Source organism: Papaver somniferum, chromosome 9 (genome assembly GCF_003573695.1).
Source record: "Papaver somniferum cultivar HN1 chromosome 9, ASM357369v1, whole genome shotgun sequence".
Lineage (NCBI taxonomy): Eukaryota > Viridiplantae > Streptophyta > Magnoliopsida > Ranunculales > Papaveraceae > Papaver > Papaver somniferum.
In genome coordinates, this window is record NC_039366.1 from 100,236,935 (window position 1) to 100,253,087 (window position 16,153).

The 16,153-nt window shown below is 36.4% G+C and overlaps 1 protein-coding gene across 1 annotated transcript; it reads left to right on the plus strand.

Moving 5' to 3' along the window:
- The first annotated feature begins 7,762 nt into the window (after window positions 1–7,762).
- Window positions 7,763–11,948, plus strand: LOC113313182 (calcium-dependent protein kinase 20-like). The gene is made up of 7 exons (XM_026561923.1): window positions 7,763–9,315; window positions 9,739–9,882; window positions 9,988–10,140; window positions 10,415–10,530; window positions 10,757–10,924; window positions 11,219–11,443; window positions 11,549–11,948. The coding sequence occupies exons 1-7, from the start codon at window positions 8,406–8,408 to the stop codon at window positions 11,660–11,662; spliced, it is 1,830 nt and encodes a 609-aa protein (XP_026417708.1). The 5' UTR covers window positions 7,763–8,405; the 3' UTR covers window positions 11,663–11,948.
- Window positions 11,949–16,153: the final 4,205 nt, after the last annotated feature.

Sequence of the window (16,153 nt, forward strand, 5' to 3'; positions counted from 1 at the left end):
ACACGGAAACCACTCCCCCTTACATAATGATCCGAAAACCATATGTATTTGTAGTGTGAACTACATATTAATTCTCCCCCTTTTTGTCAATAAAATTGGCAAAGGTACAAGAACGGGATCCTAATGAAATTCCCGAAAGAGATATTTCATGACCAAAATAAAGAAACACATATCATCTTATTTAGATGCAATAATATAGCCGAAGCTAAATGCATTCATCAAGGAGTTTATAAAGATACAAGATAGCCCCTAAAATATTCTACAGCCGCACTCCCCACAAAGATTTGGCAATTAAGCACAAGTTCAATTAAGAAATCTCCCCCATAATATGTCATTCCCGAAAGAACAACAAGAGCGACCTTAATTTCAAAATAAAATAAGGATTTCTTTGGACATAACAAATCACATACAAGTATGATTTTGAATCCAAAATACTCAATTAAATTAATCACAAGAGAACCCATGATTAATTTAATCGAAAATGCTCAACATAAGTGAACTTATGGAGACTCAAAAAAATATACAATTATATTAATCACAAGAGAACCCATAATTAATCTAATCGAAATACACAACCAAACTAATCACAAAAGTAATCAATTTAATTGGTCATGCTCGTCATAAGAAAACTTACGGAGCAACAACTAAATAACCAAACAAGATGATTAATTTAGTTGAATATGCTCGACATAAAGTACCTCACGGAACAATAACTAAGAAAATCATAAAGATAATCAACTTGGTCGTTTAGTGCTCAACATAAGACACTTTACGGAAACTCACAGTAATACATAAAAATATGGATCAGGGAAGATCAATACTGCGGAATACACAAGGATTCATTCTATTTTCCATCACTATTCGCATAACGACATTCAATAGACATAATCCTTGCAAACAAAAGATTTTAACCTATCTTCCATCAATAATTGACATAATAGGCTTACTTTTGTATTTGTCAAAAGTCTATTCATTCTTTTATAAATACATGCATATCGACATACGAAAGACTTTAATTTTGACAAGGTATGGGACAATCATAGTTCACGGACGTAAACACACATATCCATAGTAATATTGCAATATATAAAACCATAAAGATTAATACTGCAAAAATCATCTTCCAAACAAATTTAGAATTTAGACAAATAAATCTAAAAACATGAAGATGAAAATGTTGGACATAGCTATGTGTAATCACAATAATGGCTATTCCAAACTTTAGTAATTCTTCTCAAAAATAAGAATAAATTCTCATAAGAAGTTTCCTAGGCAACAAGAAAAACTCGTAATGCACATACAAGATGATTTGTCCTTATAGGGTAGAATCAATCTTTTTCGCATGGATTTACACTAATAATAGCTACCAAAGGCGTATAAAAGATTTCCTTAACAAAGAAGAACATACAAAGTCATTAACGACTATGCACCATAGTTTACAAAGGATGATTGTGAACATTCAAGAATTCCATAGCACTGCGTACTACTTTCCATTCTTGAACTTCCTTCTTTGTGATTCACCAACAACATTCTTGTAAAAGCTACAAATTATATTAGAAGAGTAGTACTCCAAGAATCCAAGTGCCCAAGTTCAAGAGAAGTGGAACAAGTGCAACGAAGCAGAGCAAAATACTCAAAAACAAGAGATGGGACAAATACCAATCTTAACTCATCCAAATTCAAGGTTTCTCATCTCCATTTTTAAGAGAATCCAAATAGGAAGAGAGTTAAAATATAATGAGGTCAATCCGAGTTCGGACGAAGAAGTTACGGCCAAAACAAGTTTACCGAATATCGACGTCAAGTATGCATACAGGTTTGCAAACGAATTTTCGTATCCTGGAGCAGTATGCAGATGGGGTTTGCGAACTTAAACCCCTTGATTTTGGTTTTAAATGATGTTATGCATACTTGGTATGTATACCATGAAGTCCAAACATCCCGAACTAATGTTTTCAAACCTAAACATTTAAAAACCTTAAACACAGATCAAGTTAGGTAGAAATGAACGATAAGCAATATACATGGAATCATAATAAGTACTCAAACAAGTAATAAAAACATAAAACTTGCTCAAGTTTATAGGCATATCTTTTTAGAAAAGTCCAATTGAATTCTACAACCTTACCGAATATAATTTGTGCGCCCCCCACCCCCACCGTATACATAGTAGGGCATTTCTTGGTGATGATGCACTTTCAACACAAACAAGTTGTGTTGTGGTGAACAATGTCTTGCTCACCATGGCACCAAGAAATAGTTTCTTTCCAACAACTCTTAAATATTGTAGTGTTGAGAAACACCCAAGGAACTGTTTTTATAAGTCTATCAAAGAACTTCAAGAGAACCCAAAAAGATTTGTGTTTCATATTTCTTGTTTTCCAGATTATAAAAAACAGTTTCTGCAGATAGTTTTTAATACTGCGAAGGGAAACTCTTTTGATAAAAATAGACGTCCTAGATTCTTCATAAAAGAAGACAATACCACTATCTTGATAAGAAATATCAGGAATTGAGCAACGAATCAATTCATGCTTTGAGGTGATACACTCAGATAACTGAGATTTAAACTCCTCTTGTAATTCGTTTAGTTTATCACAACTAATTGGATTACGCAGAGGAGGAGCATTGGTCTCACTGATTAGTAAATCAATATCAACCTCAACATGAATATTATTCATCATAACTTGATTTAGCCTGTCAAGAGATTCTTTCTCTTTCTGGAGGTATAACTCAACATCAAGAGATAAGTTGTCAAGCTTCTTTTCAAGACCTGAAAACACTTCAAGGGATTTTAAACCTGGTGGAGGTTTCGATAGAATTTCTTCTACAGATTTTATTAAATCAGACATGGAAGAGAATTCTGAAATCCCCGGATCTGGTGGTGCATTTATTGAGATAACACTACTGTCCATAGAGTCAGATCGCTACAAACACCGACTTGTAAGGTCTTGAACGTATTTGCTTGCTCTGATACCAATTGAAAAAGTGGGGGTACAACAACCGCACCCAATATTTCGCTTAGCAATATGTATGAACAAACTCCAATATACTTTCTAGAGAATCAACTAGACAGTCACACTCAATCTAGATAAAAAGTATATCAAAGAGTTTATATCTCTATCTCTCGATTTGATATATACTCAAGCAAATAGAAATCTGCGAGTCTTTATCAAATACTAGAGAGATAACTTGGATGGTACCAAAGACCAAAATCCAAGTGTCAATCAATTTAAATCAACAAAAAAAGGTCGGATATTCTAATTGATTGAACAACGCACAACCTGTGATATTTCAATTATATAACAAAATATAATGCAGAAAAGAAATAACACAGACACCAGAATTTTGTTAACGAGGAAACCGCAAATGTAGAAAAACCCCGGGACCTAGTCCAGATTGAACACACACTGTATTAAGCCGCTACAGACACTAGCCTACTCCAAATTAACTTCGGTCTGGACTGTAGTTGAACCCCAATCAATCTCACACTGATCCAAGGTACAATTATGCCCATACGTCTCTGATCCCAACATGATGCTACGTACTTGATTCCCTTAGCTGATATCACCCACAACTAAGAGTTGCTACGACCCAAAGTCGAATACTTTAATAAACAAATCAGTATCACACAGAAAAGTCTACGGTAATAGATAAATCCGTTTCCCACGAATATACCTACGTGTTTTGTTCCGTCTTTTGATAAATCAAGGTGAACATGAACCAATTGATAAACCGTACTTATATTCCCAAAGAACAACCTAGTATTAACAATTACCTCACAATAATCTTAATCGACACAGCGAAAAAAGATATTGCGGAATCACAAACGATGAGACGAAATGTTTGTGATTTTTTTTATATCTTGCCTATCGGAGATATCAATCTCAATCCAATTATTACAATTGTACTCATACGATAGAAACAACAAGATCAGATCACACAACTACAAGAAAGTAGTATCGGTCTGGCTTCACAATCCTAATGAAGTCTTTAAGTCGTTAACCTGGTTTAGAAGAAGAAACCAAAGGTTAAAGGAGAATCGAATCTAGCTTAGCACAACTAGTATCACACAGAAGGTGCGGGGATTAGGTTTCCCAGTTGCTAGAGTTCTCCCTTATATAGTCTTTCAAATCAGGGTTTGCAATCAATGTTAGCTTGGTAACAAAGCATTCAATATTCACCGTTAGATGAAAATGTGATTTAGATTCAAGCTAATATCTTTCAACCGTTAGATCTAAAACTAGCTTGTTACACACAATTGAAATGCACGTTTCTAGGGTTGTGTAACCGTACCCAAACTTGTACATTTGTTGGTTCAACAATAGTCAACCAAATGTTTAGCCATACGATCACTTTCATATCAACCATATTCTTCTTCACCATAACTAGTTCAAGTGACTCAAATGAACTAGTTAGAGAGTTGTTCAATTGCAAGGAAATCTTATGTAACTACACAAGACACAATCGAAACAAAAACGATTTGATTCGCTCGAATCAGTCATGAACTATATAGCCACGGTTTGGATTTGCATTCCTTAGTTTATATAAGAATAAGTTCACAAACATCGTTTTTAGATATAACCTACTCAAGTTCGCGGACTGGGTTCGCGGACGGAGTTCACAAACTCCAGCAGAAATTCTCGGGACAAGAACTTCCGCCAGTTCGCGGACTTGGCTCACGCCACCATGCCGGTTCTCTTGATCAATAAAGTTCGCAAACTTCGGTTCAAGGAATAAGGACTTATACATATATGTGTTTCCACAACAATGCTTATATCCTCCAATGGTTATATAATCTAAACTCTTATTTCAATCATTGGAACATTCTTAGAGGACGTTGATATTCTATAGTTGTTATTCACAAACTATTTTTCGTCAAAGTAATCAATTTCCAAAGTGATTGAAACTTGTCATGACTTTCGTCACTAGGTAAAGATGAACTTGGTTAAAGCGAAAACTTACCAACACATATTTCGAGAAATAGATAGGCGAAATAAACTCGGCTTGAAATAGCAAATGTGTATAATCTAAGTCTATATAGCAAAACGACTTTTGTCTCAAGATAGGAGATAAATAGACTTTTAAGTGATAGATAAGTTCAAGTCTCCACATACCTTTTAGTCGATGAAGATCCACCGGTTCCTTGAGTAGTCCTTCGTCTTGTATGATGATTTCCATGAAGTTCTTGAGCTCAACCACACTTTCTATCCTAGTCCGAGACCTTAGCTATAATAGACTAGAAATCAAGACTTATAGTTTTGATCACTAACATTGACAAACATGCTTGAGATAGCAACGCATGCGAGTTCGACCGAGCAATGCTCTAACAATAACAAAGGTTCGAGCAAATAAAGGACAAACCGAAAGGATCTTACAAATCTAAAAAACTTGTAAACAACCTATAAGAGTTAAGCATAAAGGTGCACGGGAACCGAGCCGGACTGGCGGACCGTCCCGGAACCGGTGGAACCGTACCTGTTTTTGTACCGAACCGAGAAAGAGGGTACAGGTACCGGTCCCAAAAATAAGAACCAGGGCTAAGCTGGTACAGGTACACGGTCCCGTACCATCCCGGACCGAAGTACCGAATGCTGCATGTTGGTCGACTTTTGATTGTTGGTTCTGGTGGTTGTAATTTGTAAGACCATCTTCCATAACTCATGAGCTGCATGGAGTGGAGCTTCGAGGGTTCAAGCTTGTGAATCAAAATTAAGGCTACGCATATTCTATGACCGTTTGTCAGTCTCGTGCTCAATTGCTGTGACCCAGACAACCATGGAGTGTTCTGCAGGTTTCGAGGAGGATCAAGACTTTAGTCACTAGACTAATCAGGCAGCTGATTATTTAGCTGGTATCCATCGGAATGTGGAGTTTTTGCATATTCTGGAGAAATCAACTCAAATGGCACCAACAATTAGTATACTATTAAACAAGGACATGCTAATTAATTAGTCAATGAGAAAATTCGACTCTACCATTAATTTTTGATTTTTTCAATTGAGTTCCAGATCTGAGCTTATTGGTAAGTAAAACAATTTTGTTTAATCGTGTTCCACTAGGCCATCACAGATTCTTTTTAAGGGTTAAATCAAAGCCAGGTCTGGATCAGAGAAGTTAATTAACTTAATCATAATTTTGAGATTTATTAGTTCCCATTTTCCCATCCATCGATTCATCATCTTAATTACTACAATGGTAATTGAAGGAATGTTAGAAAGCAACGTAACTGGGATCTTGAAGAGCTTGAGTTCTGCTGTTACTCAACATATTTTCTTAATCAAAAGATTTTTTTTTTGTCTGGAACCGAGACTAGTACCGGAACCGTACCTGATACCGCATGTGTACCGAATGGTACCGGAACCGAGGTACAAGGTACAAGGTACAGGTAACGGTCCAAAATTTTGGAACCGAGGTTAGGGAAGTACAGGTACTCGGCCTCGGCAAGAACCGAGCCGAACTGTATCGTGTGCACCCTTAGTTAAGCACGAAGGTTTCACATGCCACTTAAGATAACCAATATTAAAACCGAAACTACAAGTAGTTTAGTTTTAATATGTTATCAAGGAAACAATTGCCCGAAGAAATTTTGCCTAATAGTTTAACAAATCGACTAAGAAACTTAATTCCCTTGTTAAACCGATTGCAAACATACAATCGCTTATTTCGATAAGACCAAAATAAAGATCCGAATTAACTTTATTTTTCTCACCAGACTCTAATTATCCAGACAATAACTTAGGCCTTTCTCTTTAGACAAGACAAACACACGGTTAGTTAACTAGTTTTTTTTTGTCAAGGCATTCGATTAGACTTGAATAACCAAATCCTCCAATTTGATAAGTCTAACTAAGATCATAATTAACTTAGTCTCTCTTATCCGGAACCAATTTGGACTAAACAAATGATCTCATATTTTCGTCGATCCATGAACAATACATACAAACCAAAATAAATTGACTTGCACAATTATTTTTTTGAAGCGCCAACATTTGAGGAAAAACATAACTGGAAAACCATCAAGACCAGGTGCCTTATCATGTCCAAGTTCCTTAATAGCAGTAATAACCTCTTCCTGAGTGAAGTCCTCTTCAAGAATGTCCGACTCTAGTTGGGAAGTCTTGTCAGACTTAATGTCTTCTAACTCGGGCTTAATAATCTCCTCTTCAGTGAATAATTGCTTGTAATAATTCACTATATGCTCCTGCAGAAGAGTTATATCCGAAACCAACTCACCATCAGTATCAATGCATATCTGTCTTATTCTGTTGTATCTCCCTCCTTTGCGGTGGTATGAGACCGATCAGTAGACCAAGCAACACTTTAAGAACAGAAAGCTAACCCGTCGCACTCCTGCATTGATAAAAGATGTACGGTTCCATGTCTGCGCCTGTACTATCTTACCCGTAACTTTCATCCCACTGCATTCTTTTTGCTCTCTTTTGGTTTTTTCTTTTGACAAGCAGCAATAGCACTCCATCATCACTATGGTTTTTCTTAGAATGTCTAGTGTACATTTTTACCACGTCCCTGGCAACAATTTTCTATGCTCGTGCTCGTGCTCGTGCTCGTGCTCGTGCTCGTGCTCGTGCTCGTGCTCGTGCTCGTGCTCGTGCTCGTGCTCGTATCTAGTTGCATATAGTAATAAGGATAATTAGATCTTCCAAATCTAGAATTATTGACCATGGTCCAAACGATGGATTTTGTTACATTAGTTCATGACCTAATGTTACCCCAAAATGGAACAGAGATGTAAAATAATAGTGTCAGAAAAATAAAAATTCATTATTATTTCACTCGAATAAAATGTTTTTTTTCCAAATTTAGACGACAAACATAATAACTAAAAATTCAAGAGAGAGAAAAAGATTATTGATTCATCTTCTTCTTCTTCTCCTTCACAACTGCTGGTATCATCATTGTTTTTACAGACATCGATCTGGTACTGTCTTGCTCACCCTATATTTATTCATTCGTTTTCTCATTCCAATATTTTCTTCTATAAGGTGCAATTTCGGCAGATTTTTTTGTTGTTGTTATGTTTATGGTGGTTTGAATCAAAATCCTGTGATTTATAAAGATCCGGATTTATTTATCAACATTTTAGGGTAATTATAGATCCATTTCCACTGCAAATTTCATTTTATTTTTTTAATTAGATTAGAGAATCTTTGTTCGCAATTCTTTGAAACTTGTGATTTATGCGTTTATTTTATTCATTCTCTGTTGAGATTCTCAAAACAAAACAAATACCTCGGATACCAAAACTGCTGGGGTTGTTTATTATCGGGAATTTGGAGATCACTTGAGCCATTATTATTATTGGTTTAATGGTGCAATCATCGGCACGGCAGCTTATAAATGTTGGATATCAAGAAGGAGGTTTTTGAGATTTTTATTATTTGATGGGGAATAATTGTGTAGGACCGTCGAGTATAGGTAAAAATGGATTTCTGCAAACAGTTTCAGCTGCAGTATGGCGATCTAGAGGACATGAAGATATGCTTCCACCTCCTAATGGAGGAGAATCAAGCAAGAATATTGATTCCAATGCCAAAGACAATGCTGATGCAAATACCAAAGCTGCCGCTGCAGCTAAGGACACGGATACATCTGCTGGAAAATCATCGGAAGCTGCTAAACCAATCGAAAGTACGGCGCCGGCACCTGTTATGATCAATGGGGAGGAAGCTAAACACGAGTCCGCGAAACCAAAGACGGAGACAGCAGATGAAAGTAAAGGGGATCCTTCGAAACAGAAGAAGCCTCACCATATTAAGAGAGTGTCCAGTGTAGGACTTCAGGTGGAATCGGTCTTGAAGAGAAAAACTGAGAATCTTAAAGAGATTTATAGTTTGGGGAGGAAACTTGGGCAGGGCCAGTTTGGCACTACATTTTATTGTCTAGAGAAAGGATCAGGGAAAGAGTTTGCTTGTAAATCAATTGCAAAGAGAAAACTGACAACAGAAGAGGATGTAGAAGATGTTAGAAGAGAAATCCAGATTATGCATCACTTGGCTGGTCATCCCAATGTTATTTCTATCAAGGGTGCCTATGAGGATGCTGTCGCAGTTCATGTTGTTATGGAATTGTGTGCTGGTGGAGAGCTTTTTGATAGGATCATTCAAAGGGGTCATTATACAGAGAAAAAAGCAGCTGAGCTTGCTAGGGTTATAGTTGGTGTTGTGGAAGCCTGCCATTCTTTGGGTGTTATGCATAGAGATCTGAAACCAGAGAATTTTCTATTTGTCGACCAAAGCGAGGAGTCACCACTCAAAACTATTGATTTTGGGCTATCAGTATTCTTTAAACCAGGTACGTGTCAGACTTTCTTCTTTCCACATGAGCTGTTTTGAGTTGTGTTTGTTGAATCTCTACTACTTCACAATACATTGAAAAGAATTATTCTTTCAGCCTAAAGATATAGATTTAGTAGTTTAGGGATCAAGGGAGCATTTAATAAATGCATTTAGTAGTCAAACAAACCAATCTCAAGGAAACGGATGTAGTTTAGACAATCATACTTTTCCTCCCTCTAGATATGAAGGGTATATCCTATCAGAACAAAGAGGTCGCTATTAGTTGGTGAAATCTTTTTTTTTGTAGGTGAAATACCTTGAAAATTGCCTTTTCCGTTGGTTCAAACCATTTGATACTCGATGATGTTAGTGGCATGTTTTGTATCTCTCCTGCTTTTGTAAATTTAGTCCTATGTCTAATTGGGGTTCACTTCTTCAGGGGAAACATTTACAGATGTGGTCGGTAGTCCTTACTATGTTGCCCCAGAAGTGTTACGAAAATATTATGGCCCGGAATGTGATGTTTGGAGCGCAGGAGTGATCATTTACATTTTGCTAAGTGGTGTTCCCCCTTTTTGGGATGGTGAGAATTTCATGTGTCTCCTACCATCTGATTTTTCTTTTCTTTTTTTAAGCTAACTGTGAAAATGCAACTGTCTTGTGATCTTCCAATTTTTTCCTGTTTCAGAAACCGAGCAGGGGATATTTGAACAGGTTTTAAAAGGTGAGCTTGACTTTGAATCAGACCCGTGGCCTAGTATCTCAGAAAGTGCAAAAGATTTGGTGAGAAAAATGCTTGTAAGAGACCCCAAAAAGCGATTAACTGCACATGAAGTTCTTTGTAAGTGCACTTTGCTCTGACACTACATAAGTTTCAATACGTAGAGGTATAGGGCTGTAAGGTATATGCTAAATTTACCAGGGAGGCAGTTATTTTCTCCTCATTCAGAATAACAATGTCAAAGGACTAAGTGAAGTTCAAAATTCCCACTTGTGGAGTAGAATTAAACATTTTTAGTTGATTGGGGACCCGACACTTCACTTTCTGGACTTATGAATCCAAGTCTTAGGTTATTTCTGTTAAGCTAACAAGTAACAACGAATTTTTTTGGCAGGTCACCCTTGGGTCCAGGTTGATGGAGTAGCTCCTGATAAACCTCTAGATTCTGCTGTTCTTACTCGCTTGAAGCAATTCTCTGCTATGAATAAGCTCAAGAAAATAGCTATTAGAGTAAGTACTATGATGCTTCAACATCTCTATGGGGCTTTAATTGTTGCAGGTTTCTCCCTTGAGTTCAATCACTTGATGAATGCTAACCTTTCTTTTAGATATGGTCTTCTATTCTACAAATCCGAATCACATGAAAACATCTTCAAGTTCTTTGCACTACAAACATGCCCATGTAGGAAGAGAAAGTTCCATTTATTTGTTTCCAAACTGCTGTTATTCTTTGCAGGTCATAGCTGAAAGGCTGTCGGAAGAGGAGATTGCTGGCCTCAAAGAAATGTTCATGATGATAGACACAGATGGTAGTGGGCAGATCACTTTCGAAGAACTCAAAGCCGGGTTGGAAAGGGTGGGATCTAAGCTCAAAGAGTCAGAAATTTATGAATTAATGCAAGCCGTAAGTATCACTGTATCATTTTGTTACTTACGACATAGTCACCTAATAGTAACAGTATATGATGAAAATGTCACAATCTTCATCATTTGAAAGGATAAACAAAGGTAATATATGTTCCTAGTGACCATATTCAGCCTCATCATCAACGGCCCCTTATTCCTACTACTTGTACTTGGTATTAGTATTATTAATCCGATTTTACTCATGTTTAGAACTTCTCACTCATTCTTACCTTTAGAACCCTCAATTTCCCCAGAAACTGCTTTACAGTTAATATACGCCTTAAAATTGCAGGCAGACATTGACAACAGTGGTACAATAGACTATGGCGAGTTCTTAGCTGCAACTCTTCATTTGAATAAAATTGAGAGAGAGGATCATTTGTACGCAGCTTTCTCTTATTTTGACAAAGATGGAAGTGGGTTTATCACCAAAGATGAGCTCCAACAGGCATGTGAAGAGTTCGGTATGGGAGATGTTCACCTAGAAGATATGATTGGAGAAGTGGATACTAACAATGTGAGTTAACTGTCTTACACAATAATATATGATATTCTTCTACTTTATAAACCTATAAAGGAAAATGTTTTGATCATCTCTTGTTATTTGATTTTTGATTTTTAGGATGGACTCATCGATTATAGTGAGTTTGTGGCGATGATGCAAGAAGGGCCTTTTGGAAAGACCCTTCAAAATAGTACCAGCAATGCATTCAGAGATGCCTTGAAGATTAGCTGAATTTACACCGATAGTAATGATGTACTTCGCCAATCTCTGTCTTCTTTTTCTAAAAGAACTGCATGGTAGTTGTAAATCTCATCTAGCATTCATAAAGAAACTCCAGTGCATTTTAGTGTAAATCTTAGTAGTATAATATTTACTGTTGTAGATGGTAGATTATCTTGGTTTTTCATTTCTCTTCATAACTATGTTTCTTTTTGTTGCAAATGTTTATTTCTTACGGCAGTTTCAAAACTTAGTAATATAAGAGGGATATACATCTCTCGACTTTTAGGTTGTCTTATTATTATCTTCATATTTCTTTTTAGTTAAAAAACGTAGTAACGTGTTGTATGTGGAGAGAGAGAGAGGGAGAATTTGCTGCCTGAAGAAAGATAATGATTGCTAGTGTGATCAGGTCGTTTCGACCATCCCATATTCAAATGTATCACATATTTGAATGAAGTATATATCTCAAGTCTATGCTCAGGCAACATGTCGGGTTCCTCGGACACACAACCTAGGGATAAACACAGCTTGCCTCCAGGTCAATTCTACCATCTCCTATGATGTCAATTTATTCTAGAGATCTTGGTCTCTGGATATTTGTCTGAAGATGCCCTTAAAAAAAAACTGATTTGGTTGGTTAGAATGGAGTTATTGATCAGATTCATTTGTGGTTTTTCCTTTTTCGATTGGATAGTGTGTTATTTGTTAGAGAAGAATTCTGTTTAGGATGAAAATGTTTAACTGCTTGTACCCTTTAAATGTAACCTTACTTTTGTGTAGAATTTGAATGTTTTTTTTTTGCAGATCTGATATAATATCGATCCTTTTCTGATCATCCTCAAATTCCCCACGCAATCAAAACAATGATTTACACATTTGTGATAAACCACACTTATACACATTAGCAATAGTAAAGCAATAAATACACCGTCACTACCAGTGCAGTGAAGTTTCCCCATTTTGCCGTCACCTCCCGGCTGCGATTGCCATTGGAGAAACCGAAAATATCAATATAAATCTAATACGAAGTTTGATCATGGAATTCCATCTTCTAAAAAGACCGATGATGAAATGCTCATGCCACAAATGAAACATAAGGCCCAACAATGGCAGGATAAAGAGATAACATGTTTCATAGTGCTTGCTCCAGCTAAATCGTTGGATTTGTATGTTGAGAGGCTCTTGAATGAGTATTGTTTACGCACTCTTTTAATACATCCAAAAAGTGAAAATCACAACAACGAGAAAAGAAGGAAAAGAAAGCCCCCCCCCCCCCCCCACCCACCAACCACAGGGACACATAACCTACCAAACAATCGTTTCACTTTCAATACAGCTAGCTTCTTATCTATTTTACTTTACAGAAGAAAACCCATTACCAACAAACCTTGTCTCATCTTTCATTTTCATAACTCCTATAGCAATATAACTGCCAAATGAAAAAAAATGGCATCTTAATTAACACATCTGTATCTCTCTTTCCCTCGCATCATCTTGTTACTGAGAATTACCTGTTGCCCAGCTTTATATGTAATTGTTTTTGCTATATTTAGGGGAAAATATGAAGACCACAGAAAGGAAAATCTTTTCTGCATGGATGAGGTTCTTCAATACCTTTTTCTGATTTGTTACCTCCATGATAAATTATTCATTTGTTGCCTTCTTGTTAACGGTACATTATTGAAAACACACTTTACAGTTTTGAATCTTTTGATTTATTCATTTGGACACTTCACAAAATGATAAATTACAGCTTTCCAAATGAATAATTTCAATACTACACTTTCTATTGATTTTGTTTCTCCGATGATTACAAAAATCACTGAATGTTTGAAATGCTCGACCGTCGACCACGAAAGTCTTATTTGTTTTTTGCAAAAGTTGTTTTAGCTTTCATATGTAGTTCTTCGACTTTATAGTTGGCATGTTTCGAAAAAGAAATGATTCTAGACTAACCGGGTTAATTTTGTTAAGAATTCCGTAAAGGATTTAATGGTAGATGGAGAGCCATCTTAGCATTTGGATCGTGAATGATAATTAACCTTCCAAGTTGTGGTACATTTTGACGAATATCGTTCTTGTATTGCGGGTGTGAATTTATCTCGAAAAAAGAAGAAGAAAACTACAGGTCCCATGACCATCACCATTTCACACGGAATTTTTGACTAGATAATTTCTCGGTTAATATATTATCTTCGTTTGTGTTATAAACGTGTATATTAGTTAATAATATCTAGGATAAATCTCGTTTATTTCCGGAATGTCTTTGTGTCTAGCCATATAAATAGAGGTTGTAATCTTTGTTTATTCTACACATATTGAATAAGAATTCTCCTTTTCTTTCTCTTCTTTTCTACCTTTCACACTACGTAATCAGCCCGTTGCTCTACCAACTAATCGGGATATGGATATTGCTAATGGAAAGCCGAAAACAAGTGATGAAGATATATGACTTGTTGACAGTGCAACAACGCACACAGTTTTTCGTAACAAAAGGTTTTACTCCCATTTAACATTAGCTACGACCAATGTTACTACAATTCCAGGGACTTCTAATCTTGTTGAGGGACATGGAAAAGCATTGATAATGCTCCCTAATGGTACAAAAATCCATGTCCAAGATGCCTTATTTTCAACATATTGAGTTTTAAAGACATTCGTCTTAATGGGTATCATATTGAGACGACAAACGACGCTAACAAAAAATATCTATGCATTACTGCCATTGCCTCAGGTAAGAAACAAGTCCTAGAAAAGGTTCCATCTCTGTCTTCTGGATTATATCACACTATCCTAATTGAATCACATGTTGTGAGTCATCCTAAGACTTCTGATCCCGGTGTTTTTAAACTTAGGCATGACCGTTTGGGTCATCCGGGATCAACTATGATGCGTCGAGTTATTGAAAACTCATATGGACATCCTCTAAATAGACTAAAAGTCTTATTATTTAATGATTGTCTATGCATCTCTTGTTATCAAGGAAAATTGATTATTAGGCCATCATTGATGAAAGTTGGCATCGAATCACCTAATTTTCTGCAACGAATTCAAGGTGATATATGTTGACGAATTCACCCTTCATATGGAACATTTCGTTATTTTATGGTTCTTATTGATGCTTCAACACGATGGTCACATGTTTGCTTACTTTCGAATCGTACTGTTGCATTTGCAAGATTTCTTGCACCAATTATTAAGCTACGGGCTCAGTTTCCAGATTTTCCTATTAAAACTATTCGTCTTGATAATGCTGGTGAATTTACCTTTAAAATATTTAATGATTATTGCATGTCAATTGGCATCGATGCAGAACACTCCATCGCTCACGTGCACACTCAAAATGGCTTAGCGGAATTATTTATTAAGCGCTTACAACTGATTGCCCGACCAAGAATCTTAAGGTCTAACTTTCCATTTTCATCATGGGGGCATGCAATATTACATGTTGCAGCACTGGTCCGTATAAGACCAACCAACTATCAAAAACACTCACCTGTACAACTCGTATATGGGCATCAACCAAATATATCTCATCTTCGAACTTTTGGTTGTGTTGTGTATGTTCCCATTGCTCTACCACAAAGAGCGAAAATGGGTCCTCAACGTAGACTCGGCATATATGTTGGATATGACTCTCCTTCTATCATATGGTATTTAGAACCTCAAACAGGAGATGTTTTTAAAGAAAGATTTGCTGATTGCTAATTTGATGCGTCAAATTTCCCGTCGTTAGGGGGAGAAAAGCCAAAACTTGAGGAACGCCGTGAAATTTCATGGAATGCACCATCAGTATCCCACTTTGATCCTCATACAAAAAAATGTGACCATGAGGTTCAAAGAATCATACATTTGCAAAATATTGCAAATCAAATGATTGATGCATTTAATGATACATGTAGGGTAACAAAATCACCTATATCTGCTGCAAATACTCCATCGAGAGTCAATATCCCAGATGGACATCATGATGAGTCTAAAACATGCTTAAAGCATCCTAGAAGACCTCTTGTTGCAAAAGATTCAGTTCCGCGGAAAAAGAAATCAAAATGTGGTATTCCAGAAAAATCCACTATATCAGAAATCTTTGATCAATCCAATACTAATGAACTAGTTGCACCTGAAGAGGCACATGTATCTCAAAACAACGAGATCTCTATAAACTATGTTGGTACAAGACAAAACTGGGATAGGAATACAATTATTCTTGATAGTAAATTCGCTTTTACATTTGCTTTGGATGTTATTGAAAATATTGATGATCATGAACCACAATCTGTCGAAGAATTCCGACGTAGAAAAGATTGGCCTAAGTGGGAGGTTGCAATCCAAGCAGAGTACAACTCATTTGTAAAACGTGGAGTTCTTGGTCCTATTGTTGTAACTCCTGAAAATGTAAAAGTTGTCGGATACAAATAAGTATTCGTACGAACGCGTAACGAGAAAAATGAAATTGTGAGATATAAAGCTCGACTCGTTGCACAAGGTTTTTCACAAAGA